This window comes from Hypanus sabinus, chromosome 10 (assembly GCF_030144855.1).
Source record: "Hypanus sabinus isolate sHypSab1 chromosome 10, sHypSab1.hap1, whole genome shotgun sequence".
Lineage (NCBI taxonomy): Eukaryota > Metazoa > Chordata > Chondrichthyes > Myliobatiformes > Dasyatidae > Hypanus > Hypanus sabinus.
Genome location: NC_082715.1, coordinates 73,760,273 through 73,788,074, shown reverse-complemented (window position 1 = coordinate 73,788,074; position 27,802 = coordinate 73,760,273). Strand labels below are relative to the sequence as shown.

The window sequence follows — 27,802 nt, the reverse complement described above, 5'->3', positions numbered from 1 at the left end:
AATTTTGGGGGTGGGGGCATAAGAAAGTCTTCTGGTAACTATTAACTAGATCCACTATGCCAAGTCTCAGATACAACATCCCAAGGTCATTTTAAGATGGGAACTGAAAAGATTATCTTGCCTCCAATTCCTGAAGCACTTCAGTTTTGAGATCTTGGGCAGAGAATTTTTACATTTTTAAAATAAATCTCTACATGACACTATTGTGTGCATGGAATATTCCTACCCTAGAATATAAAACTCGGAAACCACTCAACAGGCCGGACAGCGTTGGAGGAAAACAACCTCGGGTGAACATTGCAAGTCGATGATGTTTTAGGAACACCCTTTGGTACAGGTAACAGTGGTCTGAGGAAATGCAAGGTGTGAACCACTATTCTATAACTTACAGACACACCTTAGCTGGGTCGGTGACTTTCAGCAGTCGTTCTTTCAAATGCAATACATCTTGCATTACCTCTTCTGCCATATTCGTCCCTCCTGAAGGACTCAGGTCAGCCAGCCAGCTGCTACTGTTGTAACCCCCGGAAACTTGTTCCAGTCCGCCTCTTGCCGCGCGGGAGGTAACGCGCAGAATCAATATTTTTTTAAACAGCCCCTCCACCGGGCTTCAGCCGGACGGTGCACCGCCACAGAGGTAGGAGCACACTGGCATCGTTTTTAATAGTTCGTCTCAAGAAGAGTTCGTTATTACGGGTAGGTTGTCAAATAATATATGAATTTAGTAGCTTATTAAAATGCAACTTTTTAGTGCAAAATATTGGAAGTTTCTATTAAATTAAAGTTTCAAGGTTAAAAGTCTGTGTACGTTATTTTATTTGGAAGAGGATTAATTGTACTAGTTCGAGAAGGGTTTTGACTTGCCAGGTTTGGATTTTGCAGTATATAATTTGTATTAGACATAAATAATTAAGTCTTGGTCGATGACACGTCTTAATTGTTCACCAGCCATCCACTTATAAATCTTCGATTAAGGTTGATTTGTGTGTAAATTAAGATTTTAATTTAGTGGACAGGACAGTCTGTTCTTGAAGTAAATATTCACTTTGGGGTTTAAAATTGCCTTTTTAAACTAATTATCAAGAATTAAATGTGGAGCTTTCCCCCCCCCCCCACCCCTGCCCCTCCCCCAATAAACTTTTGCCGGAGAGGCAGTATCTTTATTTGAACCAATCTTAATATGGAAGGCCCAGTGAGAGCTGCTGGGGTCTGCGCTGTAGTGTTGCTATTTCTGGAGTTGAGTGATGTACATCGGCAGATGGAAGGAGGGAAGGAATGTAGGGGTTGAACGTTCAGCTCGCATAGTACTTATTCCTTTACCAACTTCCACCCTCTTCTCATTACTACCATCAGAGAGAAGGTACAGGAGCTTCAAGACCTGCACACAATGTTTTAGGAACAGCTTAGATCAGAAGACATAGTAGAATTAGGTAATTCAGCCCATCAAGTCTGCTCCATCATTCTATCATGGCTGATTTATTATCTGTCCCAATTCCATTTTTCCACCTTCTCACTATAACCTCTGACACCCTTACTAATCAAGAATCTATCAATCTCAGCTTTAAATGTACCCAATGACCTGGCCTCAACAGCAGTCTGTGTCAATGAATTCCACTGATTCACCACCCTCTGGTTAAAGAAAATCCTCCTCATCTCTGCTAATTAGACATCCCTCTATTTGGCTGTGGTCTCTGGTCTTAGATTCTCCCACCATATCTACTCTATCTAGGCCTTTCAATGAGATTCCCCCTCCACCTTCAGATTTCTGAATGGACAGTGAACCCATGAACACTAACTCGCTATTTTTTGCTCTCTTTTTGCATTAGTTATTTAATTTCTAATATTTAGCTTAATATATTAACTGTATATTTAAAGTTTAATATTGTAATCAATTTTATTTCTTTTAATTCAATGTATTATATATTTAATACATTTATATTTAATAAATGCACATTATATATAATTATATTTCTTTATTGTAATTTATATGTTGCATTGTATTGCTGCTGCAAAACAACAAATTTCACAACATATGCCTGTGATATTAAACTTGATTTTGATTCTGATTCCACACCCCACTGCTAATGAAACACATTTTAGTAGAATTTTAAATACTTTGGCTTGATTCTAGTTTCTATTCCTGGCTTCAGAATGTGATTTAGCTCCCATCTCATCTATATCTATGAACCAATTTATCAATTGTTCATGCCTTATTCCACACACCTGAGTTCAAAAAAACTATGCTTATATTCTGAGAGGTGGCCACTGTGTTTCTGCTGCTTGCCTTTCATTCTGTTCTCTCATCTTACCAGCTGGAAGTAAAAGATGTAGCGAGTCTATTTAAAAAAAAATCAAGAGAGTTATTACATATAACAGTATACTACAATATAGGCCCCTTGGCAAAAATGTTGTGCTGACCTAACCTAATCCAAGATCAATCTAACCTTTTCCTCCTACATAGCCTTTTATTTTTCTATCACCTATCTAAGAGTTTGTTAAATGCTCCTAATATATTTGCCTCCCCCACCACCCCGGCAGGGTGTTCCACACACCCACCACTCCCCGCGTAAAACAATTTACCTCTGACATCCCCCGTTATACTTTTCCCCAACCACCTTCAAATTTTGCCCCCTTGTATTTGCTATTACTGCTCTGTGAAAAAGTCTGTCTACTCGATCTATATCATCTTGTACACTTCTACCAAGACACCTTGCATCCTCCTTAATCCAAAGGGAAAAGCCCTAGCTTGCTCAAACTATCTTCATAAGACATGTTTTCATAAATCTTTTCTTCACTTTCTAAAACTTCCATATCCTTCTTACATTGAGGCAACCAGAACTAAACACAATATTCCTAATGTCATCTAACCACGGTTTCTTTACAGCTACAATATTACCTCATTGATCTTGAACTCAGTCCCCTGACTAATGAAGAGCAACATAACAAAAACCTTCTTAACAACCATATCAACTCACATGTCAACTTTGAGGTTCTGTGAACATGGGAACTAAGATTCCTCCGTTCCTCCATGTTGCTAAGAATGCTGCTGTTAACTTTGTATTCTGCCTTCAAATTTGAACTTCCAAGATGTATCACTTCACATTTTTCTGGATTGAATTCTATCTGTTCTCAATTATCTATTCATCAATAATCTCAAAAATTTGTGATTATTACAACAACGTAAGTTACCATTGTCTGTAGTTTGCAAATTTGCCATCACATTCCCTACATTAGAACACCGACCATGTTTTAAGAACAAGTGTTTGGAAGTTGGTAAAGGTGTTATCTCTGTCTTTAAAGGCATTCAAAGTGGTGGATATGGGTTTGATTGCAACATTTATGAGAAGTTTGGTTAATTATGTGGATGGGAAGAGTATGTAGGTTTATGGTCCAGTTAGGCAGAATAAGAGTTTGGCATGGACTAGATGAGCCAAAGGACATATTTTTGTGCTGTAGTGCTCTATTGCTCTCTAACTCTATTCCTCAGTTAACAATGCTAGTTATTATTTCAAACTGCTTATAAGCTTTAGATTTAAAAATGTTGATTAAATAATTATGCTCTGAATAAATTATTGTTAGAGAGTTGTACAGGAGGAAACCAAACCCTTTGGCTGATCTTGATCAAGTTCCCTAACTGAACTAGTCCTGTTTGCTTCTTCCCCCTTCCCTTCCAGTCTTAATGAAGTGTCTCAACCCAAGACATTGACCTTTTATTCCTCTCCACAGATGCTGCTTGACCTACTGAGTTCCTCCAGCATTTTGTGCCTGTTGCTTAAGGTTACTAGTATCTGCAGAATCTCTAGTGTTTGTAACTTTCTCAGTGATCAGTGAGCTTACTTCACTCTTAACCAAGCTATCCTTTGGTATTGATGCTCAACAAACATTCTGCAATGTAGATGTTTTCAGTGTGAAGACAGAAGGTTGTTGGTTCAACATCTGCTGGAGGGAATCAAATCAGGCACAAGCTGATGTGTCAGACAGTAATGTGTAAACACTGTTGGAAGTTGCGGTGTTCAAAGTAAATTCACTATCAAAGTACATACAGAATATGTCACCTGAGATTTATTTTCCTGCTGACATTCACAGTGAATACAAAGGAACACAGTAGATTCCATGAAAAACCACACACAAGACCAAAAAACCTTCCACTGTGCAAAATACAACAGACTAGAAATACAAACCCCATTTCCAGAAAAGTTGGGAGATTTTCCAAAGTGCAATAAAAACAAAAATCTGTGATATGTTAATTCACGTGAACCTTTATTTAAGTGACAAAAGTACAAAGAAAAGATTTTCAATAGTTTTACTGACCAACTTAATTGTATTTTGTAAATATACACAAATTTAGAATTTGAAGGCTGCAACACACTCAACAAAAGTTGGGACAGAGATAAAATAAAATTGAAAAGTGCACAGAAAATTCAAGTAACACCAGTTTGGAAGACTCCACATTAAGCAGGCTAATTGGTAGCAGGTGAGGTATCATGACTGGGTATAAAAGTAGCGTCCATCAAAGGCTCAGTCTTTGCAAGCAAGGATGGGTCGTGGCTCACCCTTTTGTGCCAAAATTTGTGTGAAAATTGTTAGTCAGTTCCAAAGGAACATTTCTCAATGCAAGATTGCAGAGAATTTAGGTCTTTCAACATCTACAGTACATAATACTGTGAAAAGATTCAGAGAATTCAGAGACATCTCAGTGCGTAAAGGGCAAGGTCGGAAACCACTGTTGAATGCATGTGATCTTCGAGCCCTCAGGCGGCACTGCCTAAGAAACTGTCATGCTACTGTGACAATTATAGCCACCTGGGCTCGGGAGTACTTCAGAAAACCATTGTCACTTTACACAGTCCGTCGCTGCATCCAGAAATGCAACTTGAAACTGTATTACGCAAGGAGAAAGCCATACATAAACTCTATGCAGAAACGCCGGTGAGTTCTCTGGGCCCGAGCTCATCTCCGATGGACCAAAAGACTGTGGAACCATGTGCTGTGGTCAGATGAGTCCACATTTCAGCTAGTTTTTGGAAAAAAAACATGCGTCAAGTTCTCCGTGCCAAAGATGAAAACGACCATCCTGATTGTTATCAGCGAAAGGTGCAAAAGCCAGCATCTGTGATGGTATGGGGGAGCATCAGGGCATGGGTGAGTTGCATGTATGTGAAAGTACCATTGACTCTGAGGCACATTTTAGGATTTTAGAGAGACATATGTTGCCATTAAGGTGACGTCACTTCCCCGGATGTCCATGCTTATTTCAGAGGACAATGCCAGACCACATTCTGCACGGGCTACAATAGAGTGTGTGTGCTTGACTGGCCTGCTGCCAGTCCAGATCTACCTACTATTGGAAATGTATGGCGCATCATGAAGAGGAGAATCAGACAATGGAGACTACGGACTGTTGAGCAGCTGAAGTCTTATATCAAGCAAGAATGGACAAAATTTCCAATTGCAGATCTACAACAATTCGTATCCTCAGTTCCAAAACGATTAATAAGTGTTATTAAAAGGAAAGGTGATGTAACACAATGGTAAACATGCCTCTGTCCCAACTTTTGTTGAGTGTGTTGCAGCCATCAAATTCTAAATTTCTGTATATTTACAAAATACAATTAAGTTGGTCAGTAAAACTGTTGAAAATCTTTTCTTTGTACTTTTGTCATTTCAATAAAGGTTCACGTGAATTAACATATCACAGATTTTTGTTTTTATTGCATTTTGGAAAATATTCCAACTTTTCTGGAAATGGAGTTTGTACAAAAAAACAAATAAGATAATAATAACTAAGTAAGTATCAAAAGTATGAGATGCAGAGACCTTGAAAGTGAATCTGTAGGTTGTGGCAACAGGTGTTGGGGTGAGTGAAGTTATCCCCTCTGGTTCAAGAGCCTGATGACTGAGGGGTAATAACTGTTCCTGAGCCTAGTGGTATGGGACCTGGATGTTGGGGGCTCTTGATGGTAGATGCTGCTTTCTATGAAAGTGCTCCTTGGTGGAGAGGGCTCTACCCATAATGGACTGGGCTGTATCCACTACTTTGTGTGGACTTATTTTATAAATGTCATCTTTTACAACATACGCAAAATGCTGGAGGAACTCAGCAGTCAGGCAGCATCTATGGAGAGGAATAAACAGTCAATTTTTCGGGCTGAGATCCTTCATTGGGACTGGAAAGGAAGGAGGCGGAAACCAGCATCAGGAGGTAGAAGAGGGAAATCCAAGCTGGGAGGTGAAAGGTGAGACTTGGGGGGGGGGGGGGGGTAGGGGTTGGATGTAGAAAGGAGCTGGGAGGTAATAGGTGAGACCAGGGAAGGGGGATGTAGAAAGGAGCTGGGAGGTAAAAGGTAGCAGAGATAAAGGGCTGAAGCAGGAATATGATGGGAGGGGAGAGTGGACCATGAAACAAAGGGATGGAAAGGGGGCACCAGTCAGAGGTGATGGGTAGGTGAGGAGAAGAGAAGGGTAAGATGGAAGCAAAATGTGGAATGGAAAAAGAGGGTGGGGGAAGAGAAATTACCAGATTTTAGAGAAATCAATGTTCATGCAGTCAGCTTGGAGGAAACTCAAATAGAATATGAGATGTTGCTAAGCTGAGAAAGGCCTCTTTTTTTAATTCTGTCGCCTTTTTATTCTGCTTTTTCAGATGAACATTTCCATTACTTATACTGAAGAACAACAGAAGTGTTCTTCCCAGTGACCTGACCAATTGGTTTGTCTCAAGTAAACTCATTAAAGTTTTGGTCATTATCACACTGGTGTTTACAGGCACTTTGACCATTTGACCTCACCATCCACTGTACATTCTAAAAGCTCTATTAGTTGTAGAGCTCTTGGTGAAGTGTTTAAGTGGTGACATAATGATACTATAATTTTGTTTCTGAGGAGAAATATGCTTTATGTAAATTATTTTCCCTGAGGAGACAAGGATTACAATGCAATGTCAATACTGTATATTCAATTCATAATGTCTACAATTAGCAGGAATTTTAAATGTATACGTCTAGTTAGCAGATTACAAAATTATTTACTAAGTTTATAAAATAAATTTATAGAAATTATGCCACAGTAGCATAGTGGATAGCACAATGCTATTACAGCTCAGGATGTTAATTTTCAGAGTTCAGTTCTAGTGTCCTCTGTAAGAAAGTTTGTATGTTTGCCTCATGAGCACATGGGTTTTCTCTGGGTCCTCCAGTTTCCTCGGAGTCCAAAGACTTACCAGTTAGTAAGTTAATTGGTCAATTGTAAGTTTTCTTGTGATTAGGTTGGGGTTAAATTGTTGGGTTGCCGAGCAGTGTGGCTTGGTGGGTGGGAAGGACTGGTCCATGCTGTATCTCTAAATAAAAATGAATAAATAAATTCATGTATTCTAGATTGTGACCGTGACAGGGCATTGCAGCCATGGCACCAAAGAAGAAAAATATTAAAAAGAATAAAGCAGAAAGCAAAGACACGGCTGTCATTGTGGAAGAAAGTACAATTATCCATTTAAATAGCATGAATGGCCTTGTGGATGGAGGCAACGGTTTTAGTTGTATTTCAACGGAGATCTCCAACTCATTCCACAGTTCTAGTCTCTTAGAAGCAATCAACAGAATGAGACAAGAAAATTTTCTGTGTGATTTAACCCTTTCCACAAAAACCAAGTCATTTGAAGTCCACAAAGTCGTGATGGCTTCTTGCAGTGAGTACTTCAAGAACATCCTAAGGAAAGATCCATCTACCCAAAAAATAGACCTCAATGAAATATCTCCAGTGGGCCTTGTCACAGTCATCACTTATGCCTATTGTGGAAAGATAACATTATCCTTGTATACAATTGCTAGCACCATAGCAACAGCCAATTTGCTCCAGATTAGTTCTCTCATAAAGATGTGCTGTGATTTCTTGATGCAGGAAATCAACGTAGAAAATTGCATGTATATTGCTAATATTGCAGAAACATATGGACTTAAAAGTATCAGGGAAGCAGCACGTAAATTCATAACGGAAAACTTCTTAGAATTCTCAGAAAGGGACCAGTTCTTGAAGCTAACCTTTGAACAAATCATGGATTTCATGCTGGATGATGAACTACAGTTACCTTCAGAAATCATGGCATTCCAGATTGCAATGAAGTGGCTGGATTTCGATAATAAAAGGGTTAAATATGCCGCAGATTTACTGAACACCATTCGATTTGGTACCATTTCAGCACAGGACCTGGTGAACTATGTCCAGACTGTACCAAGAATGATGCAAGACCTAGAATGTCACAAATACCTTGTAGAAGCCATGAACTATCATCTCCTTCCCTATCAACAAAACACCTTGCAGTCTCGAAGGACAAAAGTTCGTAGTGGTCTCAAAGTTCTAGTAATAGTGGGTGGCCGTCAAGAACTAACAGAGAAGTCACTCAGCAGAGATGTTATATATAGAGATCCTGAGCGTGTTTGGAACAAACTTGCTGAAATGCCTTATAAGAGCTTCAATCAATGTGTGGCTGTGATGGATGGATTCCTCTATGTTGCTGGTGGTGAAGATCAAAATGATGCTAGGAATCAAGCCAAGCATGCTGTGAGCAACTTCTGCAGGTAATAATAGTTACTATTTGCAATGAAGGAGGAGAGGATGCTTCCAGTACTGGAAGAGTCTAGGGCTGGAGGGCACAGCCTCAGAATACAAAGGACATACCTTTAGAACAGAAATCAGGAGAAATTTCTTTAGTCAGAGGGTGGTGAATCTGTGAAATACATTGTCACTGATGGCTGTGGAGGCCATGTCATTGGGTATATATAAAGCAGAGGTTCAAGGTTGTTTAATGTCATTATCAGTGCACAAGTGTAAAGGAGAACAAAACTATTATTATCCTAGATCCAATGCAGCACAAAGAATTATCTCAATAAAATATAAACACTTAAGATATCTTCTACATTGACTATGTCTATAAAGTTACACTAGATACAGGAGTTGTCGATACTAAAGTGACAGACAGGAAATAATAAAGTTGTGGTAGTGGGGTTGGTTAGTGGTGGAGGTGTTGACCAGTTTTACTACTTGGGGAAAGTAACTTTTTTTTGAGTCTGATGGTTCTGGCACGGATGGTGGTTTGATGGGTGTGAGACAAACTGTCCATGAGTAGGGTGGGTGGGATCCTTCATGATGTTACTGGCCCTTTTCCGGCACCTTTCAGTATGCATGTTCTTGACGGTAGGTAGGCTGGTGCCAGTGATGTGTTGGGTAGTTTGACTACCTGTTGCAGAGCCTTCCTGTCCACAGCAGTGCCTGTCTCCATGCTGTGCAGCTTGTTAGGATGCTCTATACTGTGCATCTGTAGAATGATGTGGATATATGGTAGTTGATCAGTAAGGGTGTGGATACAACCCGTCCATAACACAGGTGCGTAGTTTATGGCAGGTCAAGCAGGCGTTTTAGTGTTGATTTTGGGCATCTCTCATTATAATGCAGTTATAATTATAATCAATTTAATCACATGCAGCCCACTTCCCACCAGCAATGTATTTCCATATGTCTATGCTCCTTGCTGAGGTACCTGCAGATAAATGTTCACAAATCTGGCTTTGTGAGGCCCATTCCTCTGCAGGGCTTTCTTGTTATACAGATACATCCTGAAGTGCATTGAGCACTAACTCAGCTATCCTATCAGAAAGAACAGCTGTCGAAATTATTACACAACTGGAATTTCTGTGAATGCCTCTTCATTTTCAAGCACTGTAAAATAACTATTAAAAAGAAGAAAATGTTAGATATTTTTGTAATACCAATGGGGAGGAGGTACAGGAGGCACAAGACACACACTCAACGTTTTAGGTACAGCTTCATCCCCTCCACCATCGGATTTCTGAACAGTCCATAAACACTACCTCACTAACTTGCTCCCTTTTTGCACTAATTTATTTTCTTATGTTTCTTATTGTGTTACAAACACCACCTCACTATTTTGCTCTCTATTTGCACTATTTTTAAATATTTTTTATTGTAACTTATTCTTTCATGTATTGCAATGTACTGCTGCTGCAAAACAACAAGTTTCACATTTATCAGTGATTCTGATTCTCATTCTCTAATTAAGGTTTAAAAAATAAAACTCTTAAATAGATTTATTTGTTAAGGTTTGACTGCTTTGGAGGCCAAGTCATTGGATATATTTAAAATGGAGGTTGAGAGGTTCTTGATTAGTCTGGGTGTCAAAGGTTACAGGAACAAAGCAGGAGAATGGGGTTGAGAGGGATGATAAATCAGCCACGATGACTTGATGGACCAAATGGCCTAATGCTGCTCCTATGTCTTGTGGTCTTAATTCATTTGATCAAAATCCCTGCCTCCTTCTCTCGCCACAGTTTCTCTGCTGAAATAAATGTAGTTACTGATCCTGATTTTCCACCCCGGCTGATGGGCTGCGGCAGCACTGCTGGGGTCCATGGGAAGTCGGAAGACAAGCAGAGTGACAGCAGCGTGTGGATTTTCAGGAAGTTTGGTAGTTCCACAATCAAATGAATAGCACCCCGAAATGATCTGGACTGTCCATATGGCCTCTCTGCAAAAATAAACAGTGTACTGCTTAATACTAGAACCCCTTAAGGGCATTATTTCAAAAACATGTTTTTAAATGCTTCCTTACAAATGTAATACAGTGTCAATTTATAGCATATTAAGTCTGCTGTTTTATCACGGTTTACTGTTTTAAAGTCATAGAACAGTAAAGTACATAAAAAGGCTCTTGGCTCATATAGTTCATGCCAAACTATTAATCTGCCACGTTCCATTCATCTGCACCTATACCCCTCCCATCTATGTTCCTATCCAAACTACTCTGTTGTTGAAATCAAACACACATCCACCATTTCTGCTGGAAGCTTGTTTCACACTCTCACCACCCACTGACTGAAGTAAATCCCCCTCGTGCTCCCCTTAAACATTTCATCTTTCCCCCATAATCTCCAATTTGAACTCCCACAACCTCAGTGGAGAAAGACCTGCTTGCATTTACCTATTGAAACCCCTCACAATTCTGTGTACCTCTATCAGATTTCCTATCATTCTCCTATGCTCTAAGGAAAGAAGTCTTAACCCATCCAATCTTTTCTAAAACTTGCATCTTTAAGTCCTGGCAACATCCTTGTAAATTTTCTCCGCAGTCTTATTGACATCTTTCTTTTAGGTTGGTGACCAAAACTGCACATGATACTCCAAATTAGGCTTCGCAAATGTTTTATACAACTTCAATATAACATCCCATCTCCTGTGATCAATTTGATTTATGAAGGCCAATATGCCAAAAATAAATTTTCTATTTAAGACAAAGCAATTATGCATACTTATAATTGTTACAGAAATATACTTCATGTTTCAGATGTACGTGGTAATGCATGAATAATTCCTATTTACACTTTTGATTGCCAGTAATTGATTCAATCATTAATAGTAAAAATTAGAATCAGGTTTATTATCACTAACGTGTTGTGAAAATTGTTGTTTTACAATACATGAAATATATTAGAAATTACAATAAGTGTGTGTGTGAGATTTTAATATATATTAATAAATATATAGGTAGTGCAAAAATAGTGGGGGAGGAAACATCAGCAATATTTCTCATACTGTTGTTTTCATCCTGCTACAAAAGAAGTTGAAAACAATATGTTCTTTCTACAAAGTATATTTTTCTGTGTTCTCAAGGTGGCGCGTTTTTAAAAAATGAAGCTTTCAATTTATTTCTAATTTTGATTTGAAGCCTACTATTGATCTTGAGTTTTGGTGGAGTTTTTAGACATTGTATGTAAGTCTGTTCTTTTCCTGACTGTAAACTATCTTAAAATGGCTGCCTTGCAGACTTTCCTACTGACATTATAAAATCGGGTTCATTTGTTCCAAAGAGAAATGCCTGAATAAGCACTCCTTTCTTCACAAGACATACACTCTAACCCAGGCAGCTTCTGGTAAATTTCTTCTGTATGCTCTCTAAAACTTCCATGTCCTCCTTATAATGAAATGACCAGAAATGGACACAATATTCCAAGTGGGGTCTAACCAGGTTTTCATACAGCTGCAACAGTACCTCATGAATCTTGAAACTAATCCCTCAAATAATGAAGCTCAACACACATATGCTCTTACTCAACATTTGTCTGTAGTAAGGTTAGAGAGATCTATGGACTTGGACCCCAAGATCACACTATTTCTCCACACTACTAAAAATACTGTCATAAACTTTGTACTCTTCCATCAAGTTCGATCTTCCACAATGTATTACTTAATTCTTTTCTGGATTGAACTCTATCTGCCACTTCTCATCCCAGTTCTGCATCCTATCAATGTCCCACTGTAACCTACGACAACGTTCTACACTATCCACAACTCTACTACCCTTCATTGCCCTTTCAGGTGCACCACCACAGTCATTTTGTGGTCATTGTTGTCTGACTGAAACAGACCCACATGGAACCTGTAAGTGAGAAATATAAAATTCTTTATTCACACAGAACACTTCCAGGAGAGGGAGACCATGGGAGAATCCAGGAAAATCTCATTCCCCTGATGATACTTTATTCTTCTTCAACACAAAGATAACAATAAACCATTAATTAGTTTCAGTTGCTTTCATCACAAATTCAAAGGATTACATGTTTACACCAGTAGCAGATCTCAACGAATAGAGCACCTTTGAATATTCAATACTGGTGTCTGTTCCAAAAACCAGACACCCAAAACTTACCCTTTTGCTACTGTGTTGAGGGTTAGCTGATTAGTATACAACTAACCTGAAAGTTAAATGACAAACGTATGTGTCTGCCCTGTACTCTGCATTAAGGGCAGGGATACCCCTTAACAGTGTGCCAATAGCAGGAGCACTCAAATGTTGGTGGGTTGCTGGACAGTGCAGTTCTTTGGGCTGGAAGGGCCTGCCTTTTCCATGCTCATGCAGATTCCGCAAATGCTGGAAGCCCAGATTAACATGAACAAAATGCTGGAGGAACTCAGCAGGTCAGGCAGCCTCTGTGGAGAAGAATAAAGAGTCATCATTTTCCAGAATGCCACAACTCAAGAATGATTAATAAACTTCAAGACCTTGGCCTTAATACCCCTTTATCCAATTGAATCCCCAATTTCCCACCTCCAGACTCCAGTCAGTTTGGATTGGCAACAATGTCTTCTCCACAATCTCCATCAGCACAGGTACACAGCAAGACTATGTGCTTAGCCCCCTGTTCTACTCAGTTACACTTATGACTGTGTGGCAAAGCGCACCTCCATGCCATAGTTAAGTTTGTTGATGACACCACTGTCACAGACCGAATCACAGGTGGTGACGAATCAGCATATAGGAGGCATATTTGAAAATCTGGCTGAGTGGTGCCATAACAACAACCTCTGACTCGATGTCAGCAAGACCAAAGAGCTGATTATTGACCAGGAGGAGGAACCTAGAGGTCCATGAGCCAGTCCTCATCTGGGTCAGAGGGGAAGAGGGTCAGTAACTTGAAATTCATTTAAGTAAAGAACCTGTCCTGGGCCCAACACATAAATGCAATTACAGAGGGAAAAAAAAGCATGGCAGCACCTCTACTTCCTCAGGATTTTGCAAAGATACAGCATTACATCTGAAACTTTGACAAACTTCTGTAGATGTGTGGTGGAGAGTATATTGATTGACTCTGGTGGATGCAGCCAGTCCACCACAGGTAATGCCCTCCCTGGTATTGAGCACATCTACACAGGAGCATTGCCACAAAAAAGCAGCATCATTCATCAGAGATCCCTAGCCCCTAGGTAATGCTGTCTTTTCTCTGCTGCCATGCACCTCAGGACTCTCACTACCAGTTCAGCAACATTTGTTACCCATCAACCAACAAGCTCTGAACTAGAGGGGTTAACCACTCAAATTCACTTGCCCCATCACTGACTTGTTCCCTTACTTATGGTCTCATTTTCAAGGACTCTTCATCTCATGTTCTCAATGTTTATTGTTTATTATTCTTATGGGTTTTTCCTCTTTTTGTACTGTACAATCTGCACACTGATTTTCTGTTCAGTTGGTGCAGTCTTTCATTGATTCTATTATGGATATTGGATTCATTGAGTATTACCACAAGAAAATGAATCTCAGATTTGTATATAGTGACATGTATGTACTTCAATAATAAATTTACTTTGAACTTTTAATTTTGAATCCCTAACAGTCGTGGGCCAGATAGTCACACAGGTCAGTGACCATAGTGCACAATCTCACCAAGGCTTCTGAGAGCATCCTTGAATAATTCCTTGTGTTCAGCTGCTCAATACAATAGTAATGGCATCAAGTAACTGTGTATTTAACCACCAGTACAAATATAAATTAATCTTGTTAACTGTTTAAGCATCTCAGTCTTGGCAAAATGGGGAATTGCACCTGGGAATTTGTTGATGTGAAAATTAGCTTCTGGACTATTAGACTATCAATTAGATCCCTCCTTGAGAGGTAGTGTTCTCTTTCTAATAGATTCTTTTATGTAATTCCCTTTTGAAAAGCTGAAAATTATATGCTGCATTCAAAGGTGGGAAAGATGCTGATCTCTCCATAAGCCACGTGAAGGGTTTCGGCCCGAAACGTCATCACTACCTCCTCCCATAGATGCTGTCTGGCCTGCTGAGCTCTGCCAGCAATTTGTGTTTTTATTTATTTCCAGCATCTGTAGATTCAATCGTGTTGCCTTTGTTGTGAAATGCTGGTTCCCTTCCACACTGCCAGTATGTACCCACCCTGCAAACACTAGGAAGCTTGGCACTTCTTGCACAAGAAAGCCTGAAATTTCTCTTTACTACTATGCTGCAGCGGTCTGAATGCATTTTGATAGTGAAATCTTCATGGAACCCAGCAGCAGAATACAGATTGAGTGCTCCTAACCCAAGTAGGAGTATCTTATCTCTGCATCTGCACCAGGAAAAACAAATCTATCCTATCTGATGGAAAGGAAATATTGCAAAGGAGAGAGGGTGTTTTTTGTACATGGTCATGTTTAGTTAAATGACTTAAATAGCTTTTAGATAGTGAAACTTTGTATAACATGTTGACATTTTTAATTAATTCACAAATTTGTACTGAACCTTGAATATCCTTGAACTCAGAAGATTTCAAAGAACTTGATGTACTTGCCAGCTGGAAAAAAAATGGGGTGGTGACTTCACTTTCTGTCAAAAGTTTTCCTCTTGCTAAATAGGAGGATCTCTCCTCCACCCTCGTAACATCCATCCCAAAGCAAAACTGTCCAGTGCAACACTGGTACCAGCCTACCCACCATCACGGACATATATACAGAAAGGTGCTGGAAAACAGCCAATAACATCATAAAGGATCCCTCCACCCTGCTCATGGACTGTTTATTCCACTCAGATCAGGGAGGAGGCTATATAGCATCCATGCTAGGACTACCAGACTCGAAACAGTTACTTTCCCCAAGCAGTAAGGCTGATTAACACCTCAATCAACGAACCCCACCACTACTTCATTATTTCCTGCCAGTCACCTTATGTAAATCACTTTATGGTGTTAAGTCTTATCAGCAAAGACAGAAGTATCCGTTGGAGTCTGGTATTATTTTCAAAACAGTGTTTATTAGTAAACTATACAAATCAATATCAACAATGCAAATATACAGATAATACACGTTAGCAATACTAAACCTAAAAGTGCGGGTATAATAATAATCAATAATAAACAAGCTCTATCGTTGTCTAGGGGATAATGAATTGTCATATGTGAGTATAAAGTTCAGTTCAGTTCATACAGGCTAAGGTAGTTGTTGGTCGATGTGTTGTAATTGTTGAAGAGAGAGAGAGCGAGCAAACAGTGACAGCTATTGTCTTGCAAACCTTCCTTTACGATCCTGATCCGTCGATATGTTCTTGTGGCCATTCAGGTATGACCCCTCTGTCCTTCAGCTAGACCGTTCTTCTATGGTGGACGTCACCCAGGCAAGGGTGGACACACACACAAGCCCCACCAGCCTTGCTATAAACACTGTGAGTTAAAATTGACCGATCCTTCGTTCGGTCTCCGGTGCCCCACAGTTTTCTCATGGGTTCCAATCCTTAAACAGTGCTCACTAGTGTGTCTCTTGGTGCATCTCCTGGTGTGTCTGAGGGGTGTCTCCCCAGACCTCACTTTTATCCCTACTCACGGGGTCTCAGATGTCAATCAGTTTTGAATGGCTTAGCCCATCAAACCAGCCCACTCCGGCTGTCCACTGAGGAATTTTAATGAACAGAATAGTACCAAGTAAACAGCCCTCTCCGGAGCCGTGAGTCTTACAGGTGTCCTAATATGGTCTCTCTCCCCCGGTGTTATCTCGCCCTTGTCAGAAGCAAATGTTCCAGTCCCAGTATGTTTTTGTTCCATCTCTTTCTCTCCCATTAACAGCCTGGCAACAGTAACGGTTTGTAATTCTCCCAGGGGAGGGGGACATGGGCAACCTTGCACACTTCTGCCCATCAGAGCTGTTCATCCTTCGTAACACCCCCATCCTTCTAGGAATTTTCATCATAGGGGAAAATTAACTAATACAGCGTTTTCCAGGATTACAGAGTTTAGCAAAAATACAGAAGTGTTTTTAACTACAAAGCAATACAGATATACCTTCAACTTAGCATCTAGATAACCAGTTAGTGATTACAGTGTCACTTCCTTTAATATGTTGTATCTGAATATCAAACTCTTGTAGTACCAGACTCTAACGGGTACTATTTTTGCTGGTAAGACACCCAGTTACGGGGTACGTAACAATGGATATACAATTAATCTACATAAATAAGCTGTCTTATGTATTTATTTTGCTTTATTATTATTATTGTGTCTAACACATAACAATAATATTTGAATACCATGTTGAATGCAACCTCAACAACATGGTTTAGCCTGTCCTTGGAAGGGGCCCAATTGTACATCAGCAAGAGGGTGCTGATACTGATTTGTTCTTAGTAATTGACAAGTTTTGTTTATTGGTTGAACTGATAGGAGAATTAATTATGTTGCAATATAGAAAACAGAAGCAAGTATATTTGCTCTTCCATGTTACTAAAACATTCAATACAGACACACGTCACCTCCAATACTTGACGGGTGGCAGTCTGTAAGTCCCAGCTAGAGCCCGAGAAAAACAAACAGAAAGGTTTTGGAAAGGTCTAGGTATAGATGGAGGCAAACTCCCAGTTATGAAAATAATAAATGGAGTAAATAGGCTGTAGAAAGCAAAATGCCAAGCATCAATTACTTTACCATACTATTCCAATCTTTTTCCATGTTTTTGCATTAAGAAATATCTCTCTCTTCTTCGATACCAGAAGACCAGAAGATTCAGTTCGTCTTCCATTTCCTTGTCCCCCATTACTATCTCTCTAGCATCATTTTCCAGCAGTCTGCTATCCACTCTCACATCTCTTTTACATTTATGTAACAGAAGAAACTTTTGGTATCCTCTTTAATATTATTGGCTAGCTTATTTTCGTGTTCCACCTTTACTTTAATTATTTTTTTAGTTGCTTTCTGTTGGTTTTTAAAAACTTCCCAATCCTTTAATATCCCACTGATTTTTGCTCTATTAGATACCCCCTCTTTTTATGTTGGCTTTGACTTTTCCTGTTAGGCATGGTTGTATTTAGTGTGGTGGCTCATAGGCTGTCAAATTGTCTACAAATTACAAAAGGAGATAGAAAATGCATGCCAAAAGGGCAATGTTATAATAATCATGGGGCATTTCAATATAGAAGTAGATTGGGAAAATCAGGTTGGTGTACTGAATGTACTTAATGACTCAGCCTCTACTCTCTTCAATGGGAGAGGTTGCAGAGATATACTGGACAAAGAAAATATTCCTCATCTTGATTCTAATTAGTTCACCTTGTAAATCTGATCTGGCGGAATTGGCCGATTTCTGATGAACCTTTTTCCTTTAGGATCAGTCTCCTAAACATCGAGGGCAAAATCAGTAAATCTTTAGCAAAATGAGAAATAATTTTGATTCATTAAAATTTCATACCTAAAGTTATTTTGTGCAATAAATTCTGTTTTCTTGAGCAGTAGAAGCTGAGGAGAGACCTAATAGAACTTTATAAGAGAATGAGAAACACAGAATCATTTCCCCAAGGTCAAAATGGCACGTATTTAAAGTGAGGGTGGCAAATTCAAAGTGGCTGTGTGGGGCAAGTTTGTCTACACAGGGTGTGGTAGGTGCCTGGAATGTGCTGCTGACGTGATGGCGGAGGCAGATATGATAGATGTATTTAAAAGGCTCTTAGATAAGCACATTAATGTGCAAAGAATGGAGGGATATGGACAATGTGCAGTTAGAAGGATTAGTTTGGTTAGGCATTTAATTAGAATGTGGGCCTGTCCTGTACTATTCCATGTTCTATAGATGGAGAGTGCAAACATATAAACAAAATCAGATAAAATCCAGTGCATGATGGCCTTAATTTAAGGAGGTTGACTTGGAAACAGACCAAACACTTAAGTGATCATCCAACCTTGAACAAATTGCAATGAATTTTCTTCACTATTTTCTAACAACATTGTTTTAAAATGCTTAAGATGTGCATATGTATTTGCATTTGTTTTTTTTTTATTTTTTCCAGGTATGATCCTCGATTCAATACATGGATTCATCTGGCAAGCATGACCTATAAACGTACTCACTTCAGCCTCAATGTCTTTAACGGTTTAATTTTTGCAATTGGGGGGAGGAATTCAGAGGGTCTCCTCGCCTCGATTGAGTGCTATGTGCCAGCAACCAACAAATGGCATTTGAAAGTGCCTTTGGAAGTGGCCAGGTGCTGTCATGCTAGTGCAGTGATCGATGGGAAAATCCTTGTAACTGGAGGCTATATCAATAATGCATATTCCCGCCTCGTCACTGCCTACGATCTGTCAGCTGACAGCTGGCAAGATGCAGCCAACCTTAGCACACCGAGGGGATGGCACTGTGCCATCTCCCTTTTAGATCGTGTTTATGTCCTGGGTGGGAGTCAGCTAGGAGGTCGCGGGGAGAGGATAGACGTGCTCCCTGTAGAATGTTACAACCCACATTCAGGCCAGTGGTGCTTTGCAGCCCCTCTCCCTGTCGGCGTCAGTACCGCTGGTGTTACAAATCTTGACAATAGGATCTATTTAGTAGGAGGTTGGAATGAAACAGAAAAGAAGTATAAGAAATGTGTCCAGTGTTTTAACCCAGATCTCAATGAATGGACAGAAGAAGATGATCTACCAGAGGGGATCGTGGGCTTATCCTGTTGTGTTTTCATCATGCCTAGGCAGAGAACACAAGAATCCCGGACCAGTTCAGTATCATCAGTTCCCGTCAGTATTTGAAGAACATTTTTAGTCAAAACCACAATTGCACAAAAAAATTGTTTGGGCTTAAATTAATAATTAATTTTAATTATTGAATTCAAAAGAATTAGATTAAAAGGAACAATTAGAGGCAGATCATTGCTGTTAAAAGATGTACATATATTAATGGTGTGCTTCAGTTCGTTGTTTTCCTCGCAGGGGAAGAAGGTAAGTTACCATGGGGTATCTCAGCATGGGTTGTAACAATAGTCATGGTTGTGTAGTAGTTAGCGTAATGCAATTACAGCTCAGGATGTCAGAGTTCAGAGTTTAATTCTGATACCCTCTGTAAGAAGTTTGTACATTCTCCCCATAAACACTAGGCTTTCCTCTGGATGCTCCGGTTTCCTTCCACAGTCCAAAGATATATCGGCTGGTAGGTTAATTGGTCACTTTAAATTGTCCTGTTATTAGGCTAGTGTTAAATCAGTGGGCTGCTGGGTGGCACAGCTCATTGGGCCAAAACGGCTGGTTTGCAATGTATCTCTAAATAAATAAAAATAAAATAGTCAGTCAACACCTGCCAGGACATTAATGTAACAGCCTCATTATTAAAACTTGGAGACTTTTATAACTGCTTGGTTTAAATGTTTGGTTTATTAGATTCATGCATTATAAATATGTTGTCTCCCCCCATTCTTTTGAAATATTTAGTTCCTTTTCAGTGTCTGCTATAATGAGCTCATGCAATACTTTACTGGGATCTGTCTTAGAATCATTGAGCACTACAGCACAGAAACAGGCCCTTCAGTCCATCTAGTCCATGCCTAGTTCCATTACCCCACATCTGGACCATAGCCTTCTATGCCTTTCACATCCAGGTACTTATACAAATTTTTCTTAAATGTGGAAATCGAACCCACATCCACCACTTCAGGTTCCCCTTAAATATGTCAAATTTCACCCTTAACCTATGACCTCTAGTTCTAGTTTCACCCAGTGGGGAAAAACAGCAAGTCACTTATCTTTTAGAATATCAGTCTTCAATCCTATCACACAATCTTGCATTTTCCATGAATGCAATGCAGACAGACAGGGTTATTTTTAAAGCATAAGACGTATCAGCTGTCTTTTGATATCAAAGTATGAAAGGAATTGGTCAGACAAATAACAAAATCTCTTGGAGAATTCTAGGATTTTTCTGAAGAGATTCTTGGTGAATACTCTAGGGAAATTTGATACCCAGTTTTTACAAAGCTGGCTGTTTTATTGAGAATGATTAGTTTTTAAAATGGAATTTTTAAACTTATCTTAATTACACTTGTACTTGCAACAGAGTCCATTGAATCACATGCTTTTGACTACTGTTCAATGACTCAGCACTGTATTTTTCTACCAAGCCTTCAAGGGTTTATGACTCAGCTGTTTTAAATTCTCCAAAATAATATGAAGAACAGAGGATTACACAATCGAACATTAATTTGGAATGGGCCAAATGATTTATCACTGCAGTACTTCTGCTTTTCCCTCCTTGTATCTACCCCACCTTGCCATTTCAACATATTGTTGGGTGACAGGATGGAGATACATCTCTACCATAGTAAGTTTAAGGCGTTCCTTCCCTCCACTAGCCTGTAGGTCACCCTTGGGCAAGGTGTATCACTTGCTTAGTCATTCCCTCCCGCTCCCCCAAAATCAGGATTATGTGAAGCCATGACAGGAGGTGGTGAATGTTTGTACAAGCAGCTGGTTTACATCACAAGTCCTGGATATGTGACCACCGACGCCAGTCTGACAATCTCTTAAGACACTTGTAAAGACACTCTCAGAAGGTGGGAATGACAAACCATTTCTGTAGAAAACTTTGCCAAGAACAATCATGGTCATGGAAAGACCACGACCACCCATGTCATACAACACTGCACATAACAGACATACTAGAGTATGACTATATGAGATTTCTCCAAAGCCAGATGTTTTCTTCACATCTCCTCCCTTTACCATTCCTGGCAACATTTCTGGAGAATTTTTTTGATAAAGTAATCCATCCCTGCTTTGAAAGTCTCCAACTTCTTCTGTTCCATTTCCCTTTCACCTGAGTTACCCCAACTCTATCTCTCATTCTTAAATTCCTTCCTACCATCATAAACACAAGAGATACTGCAGATGCTAGAAATTCAGATTAACACACACAAAATGTTGGAGGAATTCAGCAGGTCAGACAGCATCGATGGAAAAGAATAAACGGTTGATGTTTCAGATCAAGACCCTTCATCCGAACCATTTGTGTGTGTTACTCCTGCCATCAAACTGGGGTACCACAATTCTTCTTGCATATTCACATCCATGAGGCCAACTATTTGGTCCCATTGTACAATTGTGCATTATTAATCATCCACAACTGCACCAGGTTCCCATTTAAGAAAACCACCTTCAGTTGCAATTAACTTCCCTGCCATGAGTCTTGTCATCAAGTCCCCAAGGTTCAGCTGTTCTGCTGTGGTGTACAGGACTCTCCCATCCGTCACTCTTCATTCTGATTTCTGCCAATAGCATTTATCCAAGATATCCTTTGTAATTTCCCATTCTGATTTTCCTCTTACCCCCCCTCCCTTCTTCTCACCTATTCATCACCTTTTCCACCTATCGCCTGCCAGCTTATACTCATTCCCATTCCCCCACATTCTCACTATGACTTCTTTTCCAGACCTGCTGAAGGGGTTTGGCCCAAGCCATCTATTGTTTATTCCCCTTCATTGATGTTGCCTGACCAGCTGAGTTCCTCCAACATTTAGTGTGTGTTGCTCCTTTGAATTTACAGCTTGTTGTCTCCCTTCATCTTCCTTCAACCTTAAGCAGATCAGTTCCCTCTATTACCACTCTTAGTGGTGAATCCTAATATCACTCTCCTCACAAGGTTCCACGTGTAAATTTCTCACAAAATATTATGTCTCCTCTTTTAAAATGAACCTGTAGTTCTTACTTGACTTTATATTTACATGAAGCCCCTCAGTCATATTAGACCATATTAGACAATAGGAGTAAAATTCAGCCCGTTGTCCCACTGAGTATGCTCCGCCATTCAGTCGTTACTGATTTACTATTCTCTCTCCTGCATTCTCAAGGGAAGAGATTTAGGATGGAGATGATTGAATAGTGGAGCAGACTCAATGGGTCAAATGGCCTAATTCTGTTCCTATGTCTCACGGTCTTATGAGGAGAAACTGCTTTTCCCAGAGAGTAGTGAATCTGTGGTATTCTCTGCCCAGGAAGGAATAGAGGCTACCTCACTAGATATATTTAAGACACAGATGGATTTTGGCATAGCAGGGGAATTAAGGGTTATTGGGAAAAGGGAGGTATGTGGAACTGAATCCACAGCCAGATCAGCCATGATCTTATTGAATGGTGGAGCAGGCTCAACGGGCCAAATGAGCTGCTCTTGCTCCTAGTTCTCATGTTCTCCCCATAACCTTTATTACCTTATCTAATTAAGAGCTGATCAATCTCTGTGTTATACCCAAAGATTTGGCCTCTAGAACCATCTATGGCAATGAATTCCACAGGTTTACAACCCTCTAGCTAAAAAAATTCCTCTTCAACTCTTTTCTAAAGGGATGTTATTTTATTTTTGAGGCTGTGCCCTCTAATCCTACACTCCCTCACTATAGGAAACACCATCTCTGCTTCCACTCTTTCTAGGCCTTTTATAATTCAAAAGGTTTCCTCTTTATCCTTCTAAACTTCAGCAAGTACAGGCCAAGAACAATCAAATGTTCCTCATATTAGCCAAAGATACTAAGTTTGCTTTCTTGAGTCTACCTGCAGAGTGGAAAGTTACCTCTCTCCTACCACCCAGCTTTCCATTATCTTCAGCCATGCTGCCTGTCCAACATCAAATATTGATGAGGTAGAGCTATCTTGTAAGATCAGACACCTGTGATGAGTTTATTTTGTTTCCTTTCCATTCTCTCTGGCCAGTTTCAATATCATTTGACCTGGTAGCGAGTTTCAAATTGGACATCCTCCTGTTAACTATTTTCATCTCCTAGCTTAGTTCCACTGTGCAGGAGCCTATTCTCTATCCCTACTGCTCCTGAGTTTGATCTTACATGAACTCCAGTATGTCTAAAATTCAATACTTACTCCCTTCACGCTGAGTCCAAAAGATAAAGCTTAGTTTTATCTGTCACGTACATCAAAACATCCAGTAAAGTGTATAATTTCTATCAAATCTAATCTGTGGGGATGTGCAGGGGGCAGCCTGCAGGTGTTGCCACATGTCCACTGTCAACATAGCATGTCACACCTTCCAAACCCAAATTGTAGGTCTTTGCAATGTGGGAGGAAAGACACGCTGTCACGGGAAAACGTGCAATCTCTTTACAGGCAGTGTCAGGAATTGAACCCCAATCAGGGGTTGCTGGCTGGGCTGTAAAGCACTGCGCTAAACACTATGCTTCTGGACTGCCTCTACACACCCTCCACCTCCATTGTTACAACCTAATTGCCTGTCAAGCATATGTCATTCAAACTATCCCATTTCATCCTCTCCATTGGCTTCCTAGCACCAGCTTCACCCCCTCCATCAATGCACACCCTAGCAACAGAATTTATCTGTCTAAATCTATTATTCACCTGCTTATTAAATCTTTTGAAACATGTCATTAATTTTCTTTTTGTCTTTGAACTCCTCTCTGTAGCTGTTCTACCCATTCTGTGAAATAATGTGGGATATTTCAGTGCTGTTAAAAATACAATGGAATTGCAAGTTGTTGATTTTGCCAAAAACTTGTATTAAAAGAATCATGAGAAAATTCAAAATTGTTTGTGTTGGCGAGATTTCAATGTCTTGATTTTTTTTTCTGTGACCCAGCTTAATGTCAATGTGCAAAACAAAATTATAAGCTATAAATGTTTTAAAACTAATAATCCATGTGGTGACAAACATTTGCTAATTAATGCCATACTGCATTGGTGTGATAGAGTAATTTTTAGCATTAATTAGGCCAAAGTGGCCAGTCATTTAAATTCCTATCCACATTCCCATTCTGATATCTCGGCCCATGGACTCCTCTTCTGCTATCAGGATGCCATGAACATCAGTTTCTCCAACTTCTGGTAATTTTCCTCCTCCCCCTTCCCTCTTTTTCATTTCCCTACTCTGGCACCCATCTTACCTCTTCTCCTCACCTGCCTATCTCCTCCCTCTAGTGCCCCTTCTCCTTCCTTTTCCCTCATAGACCACATCCTCTCCTATAAGATTCCTTTTTCTCCAGTCTACCTTTTCCACCTATCACCTACCAGCTTCTTAATTATCACTCCCCCCACCCACCCAGCTTCATCTATCATCTTCAAGCTCGTACTCCTTCCCTTCCCCCCACCACCTTATTCTGGCATCCTCCCCCTTCCATTCCAGTCCTGATAAATGGTCTCAGCCTGAAACTTCAACTGTTTATTCATTTCCATAGATGCTGCCTGGCCTGCTGAGTTCCTCCTGCATTTTGTGCGTGTGACTTTTATCTGAAGCCTCTTTCGGCAATCACCTTAAATATATTATTCTTTTTTAAAGATAAAGTTTCACTTAATCTTATTCAGAACTTCAATGATTTATGGTCTACCAAACTTTCCTTTGCCCTTTCTCTGCTTGACGAAAGACACTGAGCTTCTGAAGTCTGTTCAAGTAATCATAAACAATATGGAGGGGGGGTGGAGCATCACTGGAAGTTGGAGAAATCGATGCTCATGCCATCAGTTTGGGGGCTACCCGGAGAGAATATAAGGTGTTGCTCCTCCAACCTCAGTGTGGCCTCATCACAACAGTAGAGGACACCATGGATGGACAAGTCAGAATAGAAAGTGGAATTAAAATGGGTGGCCACTGGGATAACCCATTTTTTCTGGCAGACAGAGCGTAGATGCTTAGCGAAGCAGTCTCCCAATCTATATTGAGTCTCACTGATATACAAGAGGTCACACCGGGAGCAGCAGGTACGTTAGATGACCCCAACAGACTCACAAGTGTTTGGAGCCCTGAATGGTAGTGAAGGAGGAGGTGTAGCGGCAGGTGTAGACCTTGTTCTGCTTATGATGGTAAGTACCAGGACGGTGATCAATGAGGAGAAATGAATGGACAAGGCAATTGCTTAGGGAGTGGTCCCTGTGGAAAGCAGTAAGTGGGGGGGAGGAGGGAAAGGTGTGCTTGGTGGTAGGATCCCACTGGAGAAGGCAGAAGTCACAGAGAACTAAGTGCTGGACATGAAGTCTGGTGGGGTGATAGGTAAGGACAAGAGGAACCCTATATCTGATGGGGTGAGGGCAGACATGCGCAAAATCGAAGAGATGCAGTTGAGGGCAGCGTTGATGGTGGAGGAAGGAAAGCCCCTTTCTTTGAAGGAGGATACCTCTTTCCTTCTAGAATAAAAAGCTTCATCCTGAAACCAATGTGGTGGGGACGGAGGAACTGAGACAAGGGCCTGGCATTTTTACAAGACGCAGGATGGGAAGAGGTATAGTCCAGGCAGCTATGAGAGTCAGGTAGCTGTGGTTTGTCTCCAGATATAGAGACAGTGAAATCAAGAAAGGGGAGGGAGGTGTCAGAAATGGACCAGGTGAATTTGAGGGCAGGGTAGAAGTTGGAGGCACAGTTGATGAAGTCAAGTAGCTCGGCATGAGTACAGGAAGCAGCACCAATGAAGTTGTGGATGTAGCATAAGAAAAGTGGGGAAATAACACCAGTGTAGGCTTGGAACATAGACTGTTCCACATAGCCTACAAAAAGGGAGGGATAGCTGGGACCCATGCGAGTACCCATGGCTACACATTTTGCTTGAAGGAAGTGGGAGAAGCCAAAGGATGAATTATTGAGAGCGAGGAGAAGTTCCGCTAGATGGAGGAGTGGTAGTGGTGGCAAACTGGTTGAACCTGGTGTCCTGAAAGAAAAGGAGAGCTTTGAGGCCTTCCTGGTGGGGAATGGAGGTTCAAAGAGACTGGACATCCATGGTGGAAATGAGATGCTCGGGGCCAGAGGAGCAGAATTTGGCTCATCGAGTCTGTTCCACCACTTCATTATGGCTGATCCATTTTCCATCACAGCTCCAATCTCCTGCCTTCTCCCCATATTTCTTCATGCCCTGACTAATCAGTAATCTATCTGCCTTAAATATATCTAGTGACTTGGCCTCCACAGCCACCTGTGGTAACAAACTCCACAGATTCACCACTCTCTGGTTAAAGAAATTCCTCCTCATCTCTGTTCTAAAAGGACACCCCTCTAATCTGAGCCAATTTCCTCTAGTCTTTGACTTGCCCCCCAAAGGAAACACCCTCTCCACATCCACTGTCAAGGCCTTTCAATATTCAGTAGGTTTCAGTGTGGTCAACCATCATTCTTCCCAATTCCAGTGAGTACAAGTACAGAGCTATCAGACGGTCTTCATATGACAAGCTTCTCAATCCTGGAATCATTTTTATAAACTTTCTTTGAAACTTCTCCAATGTCAGCACATCCATTCTTGGATAAGGTGCCCAAACCTACTCACAGCACTCCAGTGAGGCCTCACCAGTGCTTTATAAAGCCTCAAAATTACATCCTTGTTTTTATATTCTAGTCTTCTCAAAATGAATGCTAACATCACTTATGCCTTCCTCACCACCAAATGAACCTGCAAAGCAACCTTTAGGAAATCCTGCACAAGGGCTCCCAAGTCCCTTTGCACCTCAGATTTTTGAATTCTTTTCTCCATTCAGAAAATAGTCTACACTGTTATTTCTTTGACAAAGGTGCATGACCATATACTTCCCAACAATGTACTCCATCTACCACTTCTTTGCCCATTGTCATATTCTGTAGCCTCACTACTTCCTCAAACTTACCTGCCCCTCTACCTATCATCCACAAACTTGACCACAAAACTATCTATTCCATCATCCAAGTCATTGACATATAATCTAAAAAGAAGAGGTCCCAACACAGACCCCTGTGGAACGCCACTAGTCAACAGCATCCAGACAGAAAAGGCTCCCTTTATTTCCACTCTTTGCCTCCTGCCAATCAGCCACTGCTTTATCCATGCTAGTATCTTTTCTGTAATACAGTACAATAGGTTCTTGTTAAGCAGTCTCATGTGAGGCACCTTGTCAAAGGCTTTCTGAAAATTAAAGTACACACCATTCACTGATACTCCTTTGTCGACCCGGCTTGTTATTTCTTCAAAGAATTTCAACAGACTTGTCAGCAAGATTGTCCCTTAAGGAAACAATGCTAACTATAGCCTACTTTAGCTTGTGTCTCCATGTACCCCAAAATCACATCCTTAACAATCAATTCCAACATCCTCCCAACCACTGAGGTCAGACTAACTGACTTCTGCCTATCTCCCTTCTTGAAAAGTGGAGTGACATTTGCAATTTTCCATTCCTCCATATTTTAATTAATGAGCGGGTGTACCTAACAGAGTGTACATCTGTGTATGAAATCAATGGTTATTTATCAATGAGGGG

General features: G+C 40.4%; 2 protein-coding genes and 1 long non-coding RNA gene across 9 annotated transcripts in view; 1 reads left to right on the top strand and 2 right to left on the bottom strand.

The window, feature by feature from the left end:
• Positions 1-553, bottom strand: part of eloal (elongin A, like) — a 47,926-nt gene extending 47,373 nt beyond the window's left edge. For 3 of the 6 annotated variants that reach the window (XM_059982058.1, XM_059982059.1, XM_059982061.1), the window contains exon 1: positions 398-526. In XM_059982058.1, the coding sequence (XP_059838041.1) occupies positions 398-469 (72 nt within the window). In that variant the 5' untranslated portion in view covers positions 470-526. Of the gene's footprint in view, positions 1-389 lie in introns of all 6 variants that reach the window. The other 3 variants (XM_059982060.1, XM_059982065.1, XM_059982064.1) reach the window with 3 other exon arrangements.
• klhl31 (kelch-like family member 31) lies at positions 502-27,658 on the top strand. 2 transcript variants are annotated; one of them, XM_059982071.1, is made up of 3 exons: positions 502-637; positions 7,374-8,573; positions 18,607-27,658. In XM_059982071.1, the coding sequence occupies exons 2-3, from the start codon at positions 7,402-7,404 to the stop codon at positions 19,337-19,339; spliced, it is 1,905 nt and encodes a 634-aa protein (XP_059838054.1). In that variant the 5' UTR covers positions 502-637; positions 7,374-7,401; the 3' UTR covers positions 19,340-27,658. The 2 variants fall into 2 exon arrangements, with proteins under 2 accessions (XP_059838054.1, XP_059838053.1); XM_059982070.1 differs by having other exon boundaries at positions 568-696.
• LOC132400753 (uncharacterized) overlaps positions 8,781-27,802 on the bottom strand; it is a 57,431-nt gene continuing 38,409 nt past the window's right edge. The window contains exons 2-3 of the long non-coding RNA XR_009514355.1: positions 12,762-12,996; positions 8,781-10,537 (exon numbers count right to left, since the gene is read on the bottom strand). This is a non-coding gene — a long non-coding RNA (uncharacterized LOC132400753). The remainder of the gene's footprint in view (positions 10,538-12,761; positions 12,997-27,802) is intronic.